The 17865-nt window shown below is 41.1% G+C and overlaps 2 protein-coding genes across 4 annotated transcripts in view; one reads left to right on the top strand and one right to left on the bottom strand.

The window, feature by feature from the left end:
- The window catches only part of cenps (centromere protein S), a 62766-nt gene extending 57938 nt beyond the window's left edge, over positions 1–4828 (bottom strand). For all 3 annotated transcript variants that reach the window (XR_011883347.1, XM_072245144.1, XM_072245142.1), the window contains exons 1-2: positions 4746–4828; positions 1499–1622 (exon numbers count right to left, since the gene is read on the bottom strand). Coding sequence is in view for 2 of the 3 variants with exons in the window: in XM_072245144.1 (XP_072101245.1) it covers positions 1499–1622; positions 4746–4787 (166 nt within the window). In the remaining variant the exon portion in view is untranslated. The remainder of the gene's footprint in view (positions 1–1498; positions 1623–4745) is intronic.
- Positions 4829–4883: 55 nt separating this feature from the next.
- The window catches only part of LOC140188658 (tumor necrosis factor receptor superfamily member 11B-like), a 67876-nt gene continuing 54894 nt past the window's right edge, over positions 4884–17865 (top strand). Inside the window, exon 1 of the mRNA XM_072245141.1 lies at positions 4884–4950. Within this exon, the coding sequence (XP_072101242.1) occupies positions 4939–4950 (12 nt within the window). The 5' untranslated portion in view covers positions 4884–4938. The remainder of the gene's footprint in view (positions 4951–17865) is intronic.

Raw genomic sequence — 17865 nt, 5'->3', positions numbered from 1 at the left:
CCAATTTTTAAAATAAAAATCAGTTTTGGCTTAATCTTCCCGATTCTGTTAAGTGAAACTACACTGTACATACATTATTTCTACTTTATATAGGCTGTGTATTTATCATATCATTCCTGCTTTTACTATATGTTAGTGTTATTTTAGGTTTTATGTGTTATTTGGTATTACTTGGTAGGTTATTTTTTGGGTCTGGGAACACTCAAAAATTTTTCCCATATAAATTAATGGTAATTGCTTCTTCACCTTACACCATTTCGGCTTACGAACAGTTTCATAGGAACACTCTACCTTAGCGGGGGAAATACAGGACAAGGGCGGTCCTGTATGGGACAAACTAATTTAGCCCAATATACGGGATGTCCCAGCTAATATGGGACAGTTGGCAACCCTATGTTCAAGTTCAACAGTGCGTGACAGGGAATGAGGAAAGGTGCAGCTGACTCATATCGTTTCATATCGCCAAACCATATCACATTCTCGCGGCCTGGTAGCACATGCTTTGCGACCCAGTACCAGTCCGCGGCCCAGTGGTTGGGGACCACTGCCCTAGATCCACAATATGCCATTAGCTTCTCAATGCCCTTTGAAATTACTTGCTATGCCAGCAGACAGCAGTAGCCACTTTTTGTAACTGACGAGGGTATAATATTGACAATAAAATAAATGAGGCCTGAGAAATCTTCAGAATTCAGCAAAACAGCCTAAGCTTTGTTAAGGAAAAATAAAGTAAAATACTAGAGTACTCTGACAAGAAACAAAATATTAAAGCTTCTAAAGATAAGAGTAAAGAAAAACACTAGCTAATGCAAATCTAAATCCTTTTCCAGATTTTAGACTGAAAAAATTATGTTCGGAAATAAAAAAAATGGCAGAGAAATTAAACATAATTTCTGTCCACCTTAAAAAAAGATCCCGAAAACTTTCTGGAACCAGGTTAAGAGTAAATAAAAAGTTCAAAGAAATTAGCACAAATAGAGAATTATTCATATCAAATTTTCTACAAGAATCAGTTTTAGTATCACTGACATATGTTGTAAAATTTGTTGTTTTGTGGCAGCAATACAGTGTAATACATAAAATAACTATAAATCATATATATTTAAAAAGTAAATTGAATAAACAGTGCAAATAAAGGAGCAAAAAAAAAAGTGAGGTAATGTTCGTGGGTTGGTTCATTGTCCATTCAGAAATCTGTTAGTGGAGGAGTAAAAGCCTAAAATTCTGAGTGTGTTTTTTGGCTCCTGTACCTCTCCCTCAACCATTCTTTTGATTCAAGGTTACAATTTACTGAAGTCACAGAAAGAACTAGTTACTTGCAGTTAAGTGTAAGTACACCCATTTCACCTTCTTTAGTTTCCAGGTCAAAGTACAAAGTGCTTTTACTCTCAAATTAATAATAACACAAAGCACAAAGATAGAGAGAATTGAAATAGAAAAAAGCATTTGTCAAAAGAACAAACCATTTTTTTAACCGAACATTCTAAAAGATACATACCGCACTGTCTGAAGGTTGTTTCAGATATGGCAGCAATTGTTTGTTTACTGAACTCTACTTCTTTATTCTCCCCAGTCTCTTCACAAAGACATCCAACAGTGTAGTGAACAGCAGCTCGTAGTCTCTATAAAAGAGAAATCCCTTTTTAAATACAAGATGATTTGTTAAGGTGTGCAGCATGCTTGGTTATAAAAGCCAGGAAGTCATATTGCAGCTGTGTAAAAGACATTTGGAGTAGTGTGTGCAGTTCTGGTCACCATGTTACATAAAGGATGCAGAAAGCTTTGGAAAGGGTGCTGCAGAAGACGGTTCATCTGGATGTTGCCTCAATTGGACAGTATTAGCTATTGGGAAAGGCTGGATAATTTGTATTGCATTCTCTGGAGTGTCAGGAATTTGAGGGGAGATGTGATAGAAGTTTATAAAGTTATGAAAAGCATAGATAAGATAGCTAGACAGAGACTTACACCCCAAGGTGGAAACGTCAAATACCAGAGGGCTTAGCTTTAAGGTGAAATGTAGAAAGTTTAAAGGAAATATGCAAGGAAAGTTTCTGTTTTACACACAGTGGCAGCTGACTGGACATCGGCACCGGACCCGGAAGCGGAGGGTCCTGGGTTCGAAACCAATTGGTTCACTCCCGAGTACGCTTTCCATCCGTGCCGGGTTGAGTTTCAAGATCGCAACTCGACCTCGTAAAATAAAGGGAAGAATACTGCGAAAATGTCTGTGTGAGGAGTGGCACACCACACAGCCTCTCTCTCGTTCCGCGCCTTGTAAAAGCCATGAAAAAGACATCATCACAGACGCACACGCATGCACACGGAGATGCACATGCACAGACTCGCACGCACGTAGGCACACACCAAAAAAAATTATCAAAATAGCTATATGTTACCATACACTACCTTGAGTTACATTTTCGTGCATTTACAGAAAAATAAAGAAATAGAATCTATGAAAAATAATAAAGACTGACAAGCAACCAACATTCAAAAGAAGACAAATTGCACAAATAAAAAACTACTGAAAATTTGAGTTGTAGGTAGAATCACTTAAGAGACTTTCAGATACCCACATGCATGTACAAGGAATTGGGAAATACAGATCATGTGCAGGAAGATGTGATTAGCTAAGTTTGGCATTTTATCAGCACAGACACAGGAGTTGTTCCTCTGCTGTACTATTCTTTATTCTATTAAGCTGTAGCAGATTGCAGATACTATAGTAAGCCCAAAGTATCTCTAGCACTATTTGAAGAGTTTTTAACAGAAGTTTATCAGCTTTACAACTCTCAACTTTAAGCTACTGGAGAATGAAGATGAAAAATCTTTAATGCAAATAAAGAATCAGATTTTATAATAAATTGAATATTGCACTTAGATAAGTTGTATTTCTCCTTGCAATGAAATGAGGGTGAGACCATGCATAATAGAACAATATAGAATATAATGTGGGATATATTTTCTACAGTATGCAAGATCTATCAGGCAAGATCATCATCACAGCTTGTCACACCAGACAGCCACTCGAGTGTTGTTTGGTTGATGTTGAGCAGGTCAGTGTCAGCTAAATCAGGTGAGAGTGGGCAGTTGCGCAGAACGTGTTCAGTGTTCTGCACCCTTTCGCCACACTCACAGGATTCGCTGGTCTTTAAACCCCACTTCACCATATTGTCTCCTGTCCTACAAACTCCCGCTCTCACTCTGTTGAGAGTGCACCACTTCCGTGTCAAGCAGTGCCCCATCTGGCACCATTTCTGTGGGGTCTTGCACTGTATTGTTTGGTGGGGTTCTGGCTTCCGTTTGTTGCCACGGGTCAATCCTCTATGTTTGGGGGGATGTTCCGTGCGGTAGTTCCTCCACTGTAGCAAAGCTTTTCCTCGATTTTAGGCGGTTGGAAACTGGCACATGGTGGTGTAGTGGGTGCCATGGATCCGAGTTCTGTTTACCTTCTTCAATTTTTGTTGTAGTCTGTCTTCGGATCTCTGGGGGAGCAATGCCTACAAGTCCGTAAATGATGTTAATGGGTGTGGGGCGCAGTGTGCCCGTGATTATTCAGCAGGCTTCATTAAGCAACAGATCTATTTTCTTCGCATGGGGTCGAGTCAGGAACGTTCACGCCGTGACCCTGTTAATCCAAAAGGCGACCAATCCTGACATTACGCGCCAGACTAAGTGATCAGGCAAGATATAACAGCCTTACAACATGTACCACCAAGCTCAGGGGCAATTTCTATCTTGCTGTTATAAGACAATAGAATAAACCACATATATGCTAAAATTGACTCTTAACCTCACAATCTACCTCATCATGGCCTTGCACCTTGTCTGCCTGTAGCACACTTTCTCTGTAGTTGTAAATCTATAATCCGCATTCTATTATTCTTTTTTCTTGCATTACCTCAGTACACTGATATGACGAAATGTTCTGTATGGATGGCATGCAAAACAAGGTTTTTCACTGTACTTTGGTGGACATGACAATAATAAACAAATCTCCTAACAGGTATACAAACATATTGAATAAGAATTTCCAAAGTTCCAGCTGCAATTTTTTAGAACACGGAACAGTATAGTTCTACAGAATTACTTAAGTAAAACAACAATTTGGCACATGAATATGTATTTAGAGAACGAACAATGTACATATCAGCCATGTGCAGGCAGAAGAAATTAGTTTAATTGGGGATTATTGGCAGCTCCACTCAACATCTTAGACTGAATATTCTATTCCTGTGCTTTTTTTTGTATTCCAATAAGAATTTGGTTTTTAAAAAAACACCGAAAGTGGTAGCAAATGAGGATTGCTGTCATAGTGACCGGTTGAACGAGGACTGACTAAATTTGAACATTCAACAATAAGCTTGTCCCTGAGCTCCGGAAGGTAAGGACAGGAACTCCGAAGGCCGATCAGCATCCGTGAGGGGGATAGGGGCTGTCACTGATTTGGGTCCAAACCCTGCATCAATTCCTCTCCCTCCATAGGTGCTGCTCGACCCACTGAGTTTCTCCGACGTTATTTGTTGCTGCATGAGCTGGGGGTCGCCTGCTTTCTATTCCCCTTGTCTAGTGCAGCCCCTGATGTTATTGCAAACTTTTACCAGAATGGCCGAGAATGTTCGAGCGCACCGACTGTTTACTTCATTAGGAGCTCTTATCGCGCTCAGACATCGCTTTGCCGGATGCCCGACCGCCACGCAGAACTTTGGGGAAAAGGAGAAGAGGAGAGCTGAGTCAGCGACTACCTGAGAATATGCGGTACGTTGCTCCGTGCCGGGCTCCGCCATAATGCGCGGCCTTCTCGTTTGATCTTTCCCGCCGGCGGAGTCGGACGGTGTCCCCGAGCGGACAATCGAGCGCGTTGGCCGCTCGCAACCGCCGAACCCATGCCTACCGACAACCCCTCAGCATTGCAGGCTTGGAGAGGAGTCTTCACGAATGTCGCTCAAGGTTTATTCTGCGTTCTTCTCATAATTCTTATCACTAGTGTGTTATTATATTCAAATAATTTAAAGTATTATCCTTCCTTAAACCGAGGGTTGTAAACTCAGCCAGCTCCATCATGGACCCTCGAGTCCCCACCACCAAGGACTTCTTCAAAAAGTGATCCCTCAAGAAGACAGCATCCGTCATTCAGGACCCTCACTACTCAACCCATGCCCTCTTTTTATTTCTACCAACGGGGAAGAGGTACAGGAGCCTTTAAACACAAACTCAATGTTTTAGGAATAACTTCTTCCCCTCTGTCATCAGATTTCTAAACGAACAGCACTATAGGCAACAATGAATTTCAACATCTATCTCTGCTTTAAGAGGCAGAATCGAGGATATGAAAACTGATCTGTTTTTTTTCAGGGTTTTTGTCATGCAACTTGATGGTTGGGAGTAGTTGTTGGAAAATCATTGTCTTCCAGATGTTTAGATATTTTTCAAATGATAGAAACAGGTGGAGGGGCAGTCAGTGTAGTGTTGAGGAAACAGAATTTGCAGAAGGACTTGAACAGATTAGGAGAATGGGCAACAAAGTGGCAGATGAAGTACAGGGTAGGGAAGTATATGGTCATGCACTTTGGTGGAAGGAATAAAGGCATAGACTACATATTTTCTAAATGGGGAGTGAATTCAGAATTCAGAGAGGCAAAGAGCCTTGGGATTCCCAGTGCAGGGTTCCCCTGAGGTTAACTTGCAGGCTGAGTCAAATGCAAGTGCAATGTTAGTTTTCATTTTGAGAAGACTAGAATATAAAAGCAAGGATGTGATGCTAGCAACACACAAGATGCTGGTGGAACGCAGCAGGCCAGGCAGCATCTATTGGAAGAAGTACAGTCGACGTTTCGGGTCGAGACCCTTCGTCAGGACTAACGGAAAAAAGAGATAGTAAGAAATTTGAGAGGGGAAGGGGGAGGGGGAGATCCGAAATAATAGCAGAAGACAGATGGGGAGTGATGAAGCCAAGAGCTGGGAAGTTGATTGGCGAAAGGGATACAAGGCTGGAGAAGGGGGAGTATCATGGGACGGAAGGCCTTGAAAGAAAGAAAGAGGAATGGGAGCACTAGAGGAAGATGGAGAACAGGCAAGGAGTTATTGTGAGAGGGAAAGAGAGAGAAAATAAATAAATAAATAAATAGATAAATAGGGATGGGGTAAGAAGGGGAGGAGGGGCATTAACAGAACAGAAGTTAGAGAAATCAGTGTTCATGCCTTCAGGTTGAAGGCTACCCAGACGGAATATAAGGTGTTGTTCCTCCAACCTGAGTATGGCTTCATCTCGACAGTATAGGAGGCCATGAATTGACACATCGGAATGGGAATGTGTGGCCACTGGGAGATCTTGCTTTCTCTGGCAGACAGAGCATAGGTGTTCAGCGAAGCGGACTCCCAATCTGTGTCAGGTCTCACCAATATATAGAAGGCCACACCGGGAGCACTGGACACAGTATATCACACTAGCAGACTCACAGGTGAAGTGTCTCCTCACCTGGAAGGACTGTCTGGGGCCCTGAATGGTGGTGGGGGAGGAAGTGTAAGGGCAGGTGTAGCACTTGTTCCGCTTACAAGGATAAGTGCCAGGAGGGAGGTCGGTGGGAAGGGATGGGGGGGGAGCGAATGGACAAGGAAGTTGCGTAGGGAGCAATCCCTGCGGAAAGCAGAGAGGAGGGGGGAGGGAAAGGTGTGCTTGGTGGTGGGATCCCGTTGGAGGTGGTGGAAGTTATGGAGAATTATATGTTGGACACGAAAGCTGGTTGGGTGGTAGGTGAGGACAAGAGGAACCCTATCCCTAGTGGGGTGGCGGGAGGATGGGGTGAGACCAGATGTAATGCTGATGCTTTATAAGGTATTGGTCAGACCACATTTGGAGTATTGTGAGCAGTTTTGGACCCCATATCCAAGAAAGGATTGGAGAGGGTCCTGGGAAGGTTTACAAGAATGTTTCTGAGAATGAAGGGATTGATGTATGAGGAGTGTTTGATGGCTCTTGGTCTATCACTGGAGTTCAGAAGAATGAGGGTGAGGGGGGTTTCTCATCGAAACCTACCAAATACTGAAAGGATGAGATCTAGTAGTCATGGGGAGGATGTTTCTAATCATGGGAGAGTCTAGAACCAGAGGGCACCGCTTCAGAATAAAAGGTCATCCCTTTGGAATGGATGAGGAGGAATTTCTTTAGCCAAAATGCAGGGAATCTGTGGAATTCATTGCCACACACAGCTGTGGAGGCCAATTCATTGGGAGGGAGAGAAAAGGATCAGCTATGATTGAATGGCGAAGCACATTCAATGGGCCAAATGGCCTAATTCTGGTCCTATGTCTTATGGTCTATATTTAAAACCGGTCTTGATTTGTAAGGGTGTCAATTGTTCAGGGAGAAGGCAGGAGAATGGTACCTTACAACCAGCAGGCTCCTAAACGAGCATATATAACTTCACTCAACTCAATGATGAACTAACTTCACTTCAAGGGCTCTACAACCCAATACTTTTTATTATTCTTTGCATAATTTGTCTTCTTTTGCACATTGTTTATTTGTCAGTCTTTGTTACTTATAGTTTTTCATAAATTCTATTGTATTTCTTTATTTTTCCTGTAAATGCCTGCAAGAAAATAAATCCCAAGGTTATATATAGTGACCTATACAGTACCATGCAAAAGTCTTATGCACATATTTGTAAGGAAATAGCAGATATTTGTAGTAAGCACAAGGTTGTGATTGTGGGAGATATTAATTTTCCACACGTAGACTGGGAAGCCCATACTGTAAAAGGTCTGGATGGTTTGGAGTTTGTAAGATGTGTGCAGGATCGTTTTTTGCAGCAATACATAGAGGTATCAACTAGAGAAGGGGCAGTGTTGGATCTCCTGTTAGGGAATGAGATAGGTCAGGTGACGGAGGTATGTGTTGGGGAGCACTTCGAGTCCAGTGATCACAAAGCCATTAGTTTCAATATAATTATTGAGAAGGATAGGTCTGGACCCAGGGTTGAGATTTTTGATTGGAGAAAGGCTAACTTTGAGGAGATGCGAAAGGATTTAGAAGGAGTGGATTGGGACAAATTATTTTATGGAAAGGATGTAATAGAGAAACGGAGATCATTTAAAGGTGAAATTTTGAGGGTACAGAATCTTTATGTTCCTGTTAGGTTGAAAGGAAAGGTTAAAAGTTTGAGAGAGCCATGGTTTTCAAGGGATATTGGAAACTTGGTTCGGAAAAAGAGAGATATCTACAATAAATATAGGCAGCATGGAGTAAATGAGGTGCCCGAGGAATATAAAGAATGTAAAAAGAATCTTAAGAAATTAGAAAAGCTAAAAGAAGATACGAGGTTGCTTTGGTAAGTAAGGTAAACATAAGTCCAAAGGGTTTCTACAGTTATATTACTAGCAAAAAGATAGTGAGGGATAAAATTGGTCCCTTAGAGAATCAGAGTGGACAGCTATGTGTGGAACCAAAAGAGATGGGGGAGATTTTGAACAATTTCTTTTCTTTGGTATTCACTAAGGAGAAGGATATTGAATTATGTAAGATAAGGGAAACAGGTAGGGAAGTTATGGAAACTATGATGATTAAAGAAGAGGAAGTACTGGCGCTTTTAAGGAATATAAAAGCGGATAAGTCTCCGGGTCCTGACAGGATATTCCCTAGGACCTTGAGGGAAATTAGTGTGGAAATAGCAGGGGCTCTGACAAAAATATTTCAAATTTCATTAGAAACGGGGATGTTGCCAGAGAATTGGCATAATTCTAAGAGTAAACCTAACAATTATTGGCCTGTGAGTTTGACGTCAGTAGTGGGTAAATTGATGGAAAGTATTCTTAGAGATGGTATATATAATCATCTGGATAGACAGGGTCTAATTAGGAACAGTCAACATAGATTTGTGCGTGGAAGGTCATGTTTGACAAATCTTATTGAATTTTTTGAAGAGGTTACTAGGAAAGTTGATGAGGGTAAAGCAGTGGACGTTGTCTATATGGACTTCAGTAAGGCCTTTGTCAAGGTTCCACAGGGAAGGTTAGTTAGGAAGGTTCAGTCATTAGGTATTAATATTGAAGTAGTAAAATGGATTCAGCAGTGGCTGGATGGGAGACGCCAGAGAGTAGTGGTGTAATAACTGTTTGTCAGATTGGAGGCCGGTGACTAGTGGTGTGCCTCGGATCTGTACTGGGTCCAATGTTGTTTGTCATATACATTAATGATCTGGATGTTGGGGTGGTAAATTGGATTAGTAAGTAAGCAGATGATACTAAGATAGGTGGAGTTTTGGATAATGAAGTAGGTTTTCAAAGCTTGCAGAGATTTAGGCCAGTTAGAAGAGTGGGCTGAAAGATGGCAGATGGAGTTTAATGCTGATAAATGTGAGGTGCTACATTTTGGTAGGACTAATCAAAATAGGATATACATGGTAAATGGTAGGGCATTGAAGAATGCAGTAGAACAGAGGGATCTAGGAATAATGGTGTATAGTTCCCTGAAGGTGGAATCTCATGTGGATAGGGTGGTGAAGAAAGCTTTTGGTATGCTGGCCTTTATAAATCAGGGCATTGAGTATAGGAGTTGGGATGTAAAGTTAAAATTGTACAAGGCATTGGTAAGGCCAAATGTGGAGTATTGTGTACAGTTCTGGTCACCGAAGTATAGGAAAGATGTCAACAAAATAGAGAGAGTACAGAGAAGATTGACTAGAATGTTACCTGGATTTCAGCACCTAAGTTACAGAGAAAGGTTGAACAAGTTGGGTCTTTATTCTTTGGAGCGTAGAAGGTTGAGGGGGGACTTAATAGAGATATTTAAAATTATGAGGGGGATAGATAGAGTTGACGTGGATAGGCTTTTTCCATTGAGAGTAGGGGAGATTCAAACAAGAGGACATGAGTTGAGAGTTGGGGGCAAAAGTTTAGGGGTAACATGAAGAGAAATTTCTTTACTCAGAGAGTGGTAGCTGCGTGGAACAAGCTTCCAGCAGAAGTGGTAGAGGCAGATTCGATATTGTCATTTAAAGTAAAATTGGATAGCTATATGGACAGGAAAGGAATGGAGGGTTATGGGCTGAGTGCAGGTCGTTGGGACTAGGTGAGAGTAAGCGTTCAGCGTGGACTAGAAGGGCTGAGATGACCTGCTTCCCTGCTGTAATTGTTATATGGTTATATGGTTTTATATATATAGCTAGGGTACCTAAGACTTTTGCACAGTACTGTATTTGTCAACATGGAGTGGAAAACGAGTTTGTAAACCTGGCAGGAGCAAAGGATGCTGGGAATGGTGAGGATGGAGTGCCACTGGAGGGGTGTGGGACAGGTGGCAGAGAAGGAGTGCTGGGGCAGGGGGTGGCACAGGTACAGACACACCCAGCCCTGAGACACTGGGCAAGGACATTTGATTCCAAACACTTGGTTTATTGATCATTAAAGAATGTCTCTCTCATGTTTCCCACTTCCTACCCTCTCCCTTCCCCTTTGCCCAACCATGATTCCCCTCTCCCTGACCCCTTCCCTCCTCAGTCATCAAGAGAGACCCATATCAGAATCAGGTTTATCATCACTCACATATTACATGAAATTTGTCTTTTTTAGTGGCAGTGGTACAGTGCAAAACATAAAATTACTACAGTACTATGCAAAAGTCTTAGTCTAATAGCTATATAGATGTGCCCAAGACTTTTGCACAAGACTGAACATACTTTGATAATGAATTTACTTTGAACTTTGAATGGGGTTGAGAGGGGAAAAAAATCATAATTTTTTTCCTTGCCTCCCCATTTTGTAAACTTGGATGACCCACATGAGACATTCAAAGGATTCAAAGTATGATCAAAGAATGTGTGCAGAATACAACCCTGAGATTTGTCTTCTCCACAGACAGCCATGAAAGAAAGAAAACCAAGAAAGACGTCCTAAAGCACTGAAGAAATGTTACTAACTGGTACCACAGACTTCTCCAGATCTGCTGCCAAGACATGTAAAGCAATGCCAGCACATTTTCTGAGATCAACATCTCAAATAGCAAGGCTTTGATCCTGCTCAACCAGCTAGGTGGGTAAACAAATGATCCACACGCCAAACTCAAAGCACTGATACACCAGGGAATTCCAGGATATCAGAAAATGCTTCAACAGTGTTTTCAAAGTCTCAATCAGTAATATCTTCACCCACTCTTGAGAATCACTGGTCCATGGCCCATCAAAATAGAGAAGTAACCAAAAAGGCATTGAGCACCTCAAGTCTCTTTATTGTGAGCACACAGGATCCCTGAAACCCATCTGCCTCTTCCATCAATCACTCCTTACAGATTCTGTCTTGGGTGAGGCAGATTCTGAGTAGGACCCTTCAGTCACCTAAATCAAGAATGAAGCAATTGATCCTCATTCCTGAGGGACTGCCTAAGTTAATAAGGTTCCTGGGTGTAATGATTTACAAACAGCAGTGTGTAGTGAGACTCCCAGCAAGGAGAGGCAGATGATAGGGCAAAATTGCAGTCAACAGGATGAGTTGTAACATATAAAGAGACAAAACAGAAAAGGGTAAATACAGGACTGAAGGTGTTATATTTGAATGCACACAGTATACAGATTAAAGTAAGTAAATGTAGCACAGTTACAGATTGGCATGTATTATGTTGTAGGCACAGGCATCACTGAAAGAAGATTATAGCTGGGAGAAAAATGTCTAAAGATACACATTGTATCGGAGGATGGGCAGGAAGGCAGAGAGGTTGGCGTTTTGTTGGTAAAAACTGAAATCAAATAATTAGAAAGAGGTAACATAGGGTCAAAAGATGTTGAATCATTGTGGATAGAGCTAAGGAACTGCAAGGATAAAAAGATCCTGATGGGAGTTAGATACAGACTCCCAAACAGTAGTAAGGATGTGGTCTACAAATTACAATGGAGAAAGAAAATGGATGCCAAAAGGGCGATGTTGCAATAGTCATGGGGGATTTCAATATGTAGGTAAGTTGGGAAAATCAGGTCAGTGCTGGATTCCAAGAGTGGGAATTTTTAGAATGCCTATGAATTGACTTTTTAGAGCAACCCGTGGTTGAGCCCAGTAGGGCATCAGCTATTCTGGATTGGGTGTTTTGCAATGAACCAGAATTGATTAGAGTTCTTAAGGTAAAAGAACTCCTAAGGGAAGGTAATCATAATATGATGATTCACCCTGAAATTTGAGAAGGAGAAGCAAAAATCAGAAAGAAAGTTCAGAGAGAAACAGCAAACCCACACCCCTGCACAAAAAAGAACAGCAACACAATCATCAACCGCGAAATGCAACAAGAACATCGGCTCCCAAATACCCCCTCCTTGCACAGAAAACTAACAAAAACTCAACAAGAACATTGACTCCTAAACCCCACCCCTCCGCACAAAGTGCCACAAGAACATCGACCCTAAAATCCCACTCCCCACACAGAAAAAAATAAGATAGAATGGGTGAAAATACAGAATATAAAAAAACTATAAGACAGAGAGAAGTCCATAGTTCATAGTCCAAATCCATATCCATACATGCAGCAAAAACCTTGGTAACATCCTCTGGGCGCAGCGACAGGCCACACAGGCTCCCCTCTCCAGCTGCAGAGTAATCCCACCAGCAATCAGAAGGTAGGCAGTCAGCGATCACACACTGTTCGATCTGCCTCATTGCTTTAATTGGTGAATAATCTTCATTTGCCATTTCTTTGTCCCCTAATGCTACCTCTCCAGAGTCATTTTCAGCAGTCCAATATCCATTCTTGCCTCTCCTTTATTTTTTATATATCTGAATTATTTTGTGTATGCTTTATATTATCTTACTTTCATATTTAATCTTTTAACCTTTTGTTTTTTTAGTTGACTGATGTTGATTTTGAAAAGATTGCCAATTCTCTAGCTTCCTGTTTATTTTTGCAATATTGTATGCCCTTCTTTTGCTTTTGTGCTGTCTTTGACTTCCTTTGTCATACCCCTTTGCCTCATACTCTCTTTAGGCTACTTCTTCCTCTTCTTTGGACTACAATGATCCAGCATCTTCTGAATTACTCCCAGAAACTCCACCCATTGCTGTTGTACTACCATCCTGCTAGGGTTCCCTTCCAATCAACCTTGGCCAGCAACTCTTTCATGCTCCTGTAACACCATGCATCTGATTTTAGTTTCTCTTTCTCTAACTGCAGGGTGAATTCTATAATATCATGATCACTGCTTCCTCAGAGTTCCTTTATGTTAAGCCCCCAAATTAAATCTGGTTCATCACACAAGACCAGATCTAGAATTGTCTTTTCCCTAGTGGGTTCAACCACAAGTTGCTCAAAAAAAAACAATGTGATGTATGTTCAATAAGTTCCTTCCCTTGGGATCCAGTGCCAATTTGATTTTCCCATTCTACCTGAATTTTAAAATTCCCCATCTGCTGAGACATAGCCTCAGAATAGAGGGGCATCCATTTAAAACAGAGATGTGGGGAAATTTCTTTAGCCACAAGGTGGTGAATTTGTGGAATTTGTTGCCATAAGCAGCTATGGAGGCCAGGTTGTTGGGTGTATTTAAGGCAGAGATTGATAGGTTCTTGATTGGACACAGCATCAAAGATTACAGGGAGAGGGCCTAGGAATGGTGGTGAGGAGGGGAAAAAAGGATCAGCCATGATTGAATGGGAGAGCAGACTTGATGGGCCAAATGGCCTAATTCTGCTCCTATGTCTTATGGTCTTTTGGTAATATTGCCTTTCTTACATGCCTTTTCGATCTTCTGTTGTAATTTGTATCCCACCTACTTGCTACTATAACTCTTGTTAATGTTTCTTAACTCCACACACAAGGATTCTACATCTTATCCCACATCACTTCTTGCTAAGGATTTGATTTCATTTTTTTACCAAAAGAGCCACCCTACCACTTCTGCCTACCCGCCTGTCTTTTCAATAGGATTTGTATGTATACTTGGATGTGTAGGTCCCAGCTGTGATCTTCTCTATGATGCCCACAACATCATACCTGCCAATCTCTAACTGTGCTATAAGCTCATCTGCCTTGATTCATACTGTGTGCTTTCCAATATAACACCTTAAATCCTGTATTCACCACTCCTCTTCTCAAATATGTCTCTATGTTGTTTACAGTTAAATTCTTATCCCTTTCTAAACTTTATGCCTTATTTATTATTCTGTAGACTTCAATAACCTCTCATAAACTTTCCTTCCCTTTTACTTTATTCATATTTTTCCAATATGTTAAACAACCCCTCCCCCACAATTTATTTTAAAGCCCTATCCACACCTTAGTAATGCAATTTGCCAGGACTCTAGACCCATCAAACAGCTCCTTCCTTCTGCAATACTGGTGTTAATATCCCACAAGTTCAAACCCATTCATCTCGCACCAGTCTTTGAGCTATGCATTTAACTCTTTCATCTTATTGACCCTGTACCAATTTGCACATGGGTCAGGAAGCAATTATTACCTTATTCGTTCTGCTTTTTAAAAAAATTTCGTCCCTAGCTGTTCATATTCTCTCAGCAGAACCTGTAGACTCCCTTTTAAGAACTCTGCAACTCATGTTCTCTGTGCTATTTATTTACTTATTTTTGATTTGCACAATTTGTCTTCTTTTCCACAGTGGTTGTTTGTCAGTCTTTATTTACATAGTCATAGTCATACTTTATTGATCCCGAGGAAAATTGGTTTTCGTTACAGTTGCACCATAGATAATTAAATAGTAATAAAACCATAAATAATTAAATAGTAATATGTAAATTATGCCAGGAAATAAGTCCAGGACCAGCCTATTGGCTCAGGGTGTCTGACCCTCCAAGGGAGGAGTTGTAAAGTTTGATGGCCACAGGCAGGAATGACTTCCTATGACGCTCAGTGTTGCATCTCGGTGGAATGAGTCTCTGGCTGATTGTACTCCTGTGCCCAACCAGTACATTATGTAGTGGATGGGAGACATTGAACAAGATGGCATGCAACTTGGATAGCATCCTCTTTTCATGCACCACCGTCAGAGAGTCCAGTTCCATCCCCACAACATCACTGGCCTTACGAATGAGTTTGTTGATTCTGTTGGTGTCTGCCACCCTCAGCCTGCTGCCCCAGCACACGACAGCAAACATGATAGCACTGGCCACCACAGACTCGTAGAACATCCTCAGCATTGTCCTGCAGATGTTAAAGGACCTCAGTCTCCTCAGGAAATAGAGACGGCTCTGACCCTTCTTGTAGACAGCCTCAGTGTTCTTTGACCTGTTCAGTTTATTGTCAATTCGTATCCCCAGGTATTTGTAGTCCTCCACCATGTCCACACTGACCCCCTGGATGGAAACAGGGGTCACCGGTGCCTTCGCCCTCCTCAGGTCTACCACCAGCTCCTTAGTCTTTTTCACATTTATGTATAGTTTTTCATAAATTCAATTATATTTCTTTATTTTCCTCTAAGTACCTGCAAGAAAATGAATCTCATGGTAGTATATACAGTGTATGTACCTTCATAATAAGTCTACTTTGATTTTGACTTTCTTGTTGTACCTACAGTACATTGTTCAGTATCAGGTTTATTATCACTAACATATGTCATGGAATTTGTTATTTTGTAGCAGCATTATATTGCAATATATAGGAAACTATTTGTTACAATAACAAATACTTTTTAAAAGTTGAATAATGCAAAAGGAGAGTAAAATAGTGATATAGTGTTCATGGATTCACTGACTGTTCAGAAATCTGATCGCAGTTGGTACACATTGACCACAGCAAGTGGACATTTCTCCACACACTTCAAATTCCTCTGTAGGTCAAATGACATTTCCTGAATCCAGGCACAAGGCAGGTAACATAACCTTTAGGACTTTCAATCCTTGTGAAAGAGAATTATGCCTATTCCTTTATCCTCAATTACAACCACATTTCTCTTCACTTCCCCCCACCACCCTCCAAATGGCTTCCAGAACCACGATGCCACAGTGAGGTTGCTCATTCTTCTTATCATCCATCAAGGACCCCCACCATCCAGGCCTGTGAAGAAATATTCTGAAAAGTCCTCTCCTTCAAGGAGTGCTGCTACAAGAAAGCAGCATCCATCATCAAGGACCCCCACCATCCTGGAAAGGTTCTTCTCACTGCTGCCATCAGGAAAGAGGTAGAGGAGCTAGAGTCACTCCACCAGGTTCAGGAAAAGTTGTTATCCCTCAACCATCAGGCTGTTGAACCAGAGAGGATAACTGCACTCACTCCAACTTTGAACTGATTCCACAACCTACAGACTCACTTTTAAGGACTCTACAACTTGGGTTCTCGATATTTATTGTTTTTTTCTTTTCTTTTTGTATTTTCACAGTTGTCTTTTGTACATTGGTTGTTTGTCCGTCTATGTTGTGTGCAATTTTTCATTGATTCTATTGTGTTTCTTTCTATCTACTATGAATGTCCACAAGAAAATGAATCTCAAGGTAGTATATGCTGATATATATGTACTTTGATAATAAATTTAATTTGAATGTTGAACTTTATAGCCCCCACTCCACCCACACAGGGGACAGCCACCATTATTACTGCCGTAGATCTTATGGTTACTGTAGTCGTTTTATGAGCCCTTTCCAGTTTACAAGATTCACTTTTTGAGTGGGCCTTTACTTCAGCATTACGTAAGATTGTTCTCCTTTTTAATTACATCTACAATACTGTTGAGCAGTTTACTGTACACTGAGGTAAAACCCCTTTTTTATCTATCATCATCAGCAGCAGCAGCCATGCCCAGTTTGAGCTTTGACTGCCATGGCCCACACACTCCTGTTTCGGGTCAAGTGGATCAATTCATTGGTATTCATTTCCAGTTCTCTGGTTGCTGTCTCCATCATCATTTGTCTTTGTCTTCCTCTTGCTTTCTTCCCTTCAATCTTTCCCATAATTACTGTGCATTCTAACTCCTCTTTCCTAATCACATGTCTAATGAAGTTACGTTGCCTTTTCATGATCTCATACGTTATTTCTCTTTTTGTGTTTGCCCTGTTCATGACATCCTCAATAGATATTCATTTCATCCATGATATTCTTTTGTATCCTCCTCAAAAACCACATCTCTGCTGCTTCAATTTGTTTCCTCATATTACTAGATATTGCCCAACATTCTGAGCCATATAACATAACTGGATAAACGTAACATTTCAGTACTCTGAGGTGGGTTGTCATGCCTAGTTTAGTATTGGTCAATATACTCTTCATTCTGGTAAAGGTGTCTTTTGCCATCCCTATTCTTCTTTTGATGTCCATGTGGCACCTGCCATCTGATGTCACCCAGCTTCCTAAGTAGCAAAAGTTCAGTACTTGTTTTATGTCTTCCCTGTTTATACTCAGCTTGCAGATAGGATCTATAGGTCACTTTTTATTCAATGCAGTGGTTGCTTATGAAACTCTGAGTTATGTCACCAGATCTAACATTTAATACCACTGTGTGCTAGGCTCTTAAAGCATTAGACAGTTCCAAAGCTAATTGTGTTTCTTGCTGCAGATCATATATTCTCCTTCTTTCCCAAAGCATCAACTGTTTTTTTCATTTCCATAGATGCTGCCTTACCTGCTGAGTTCCTCCAGCATTTTGTGTGTGTTCTCTAGATTCCTAGCATCTGCAAAATCACTCATGTTTATAAGATGTCTCCATGTTGCCTAAAGTTAGATTCTTATCCCTTTATGTTTTTTTTTAATTCTGAAGACTCTCATGAGGTCTCCTTCCCTTTTACTTTATTCATCCTTTTCCAAGGTGTTGAATCCACGCCCTACCATTTAGATTAAAGCCCCATCCACAATCCTAGTTATGTGATTTGCTAGGATCCTGGTCCCAAATACTGGTGCCATATCCCACAAATTCAAACCTGCTTCTCCCACACCATGCTTTGAACTTT

This window comes from Mobula birostris, chromosome 27 (assembly GCF_030028105.1).
Source record: "Mobula birostris isolate sMobBir1 chromosome 27, sMobBir1.hap1, whole genome shotgun sequence".
Taxonomy (NCBI): Eukaryota; Metazoa; Chordata; class Chondrichthyes; order Myliobatiformes; family Myliobatidae; genus Mobula; species Mobula birostris.
Note: the sequence above shows the minus strand (reverse complement) of the source record. Positions and strands in the feature narration are given on the sequence as shown.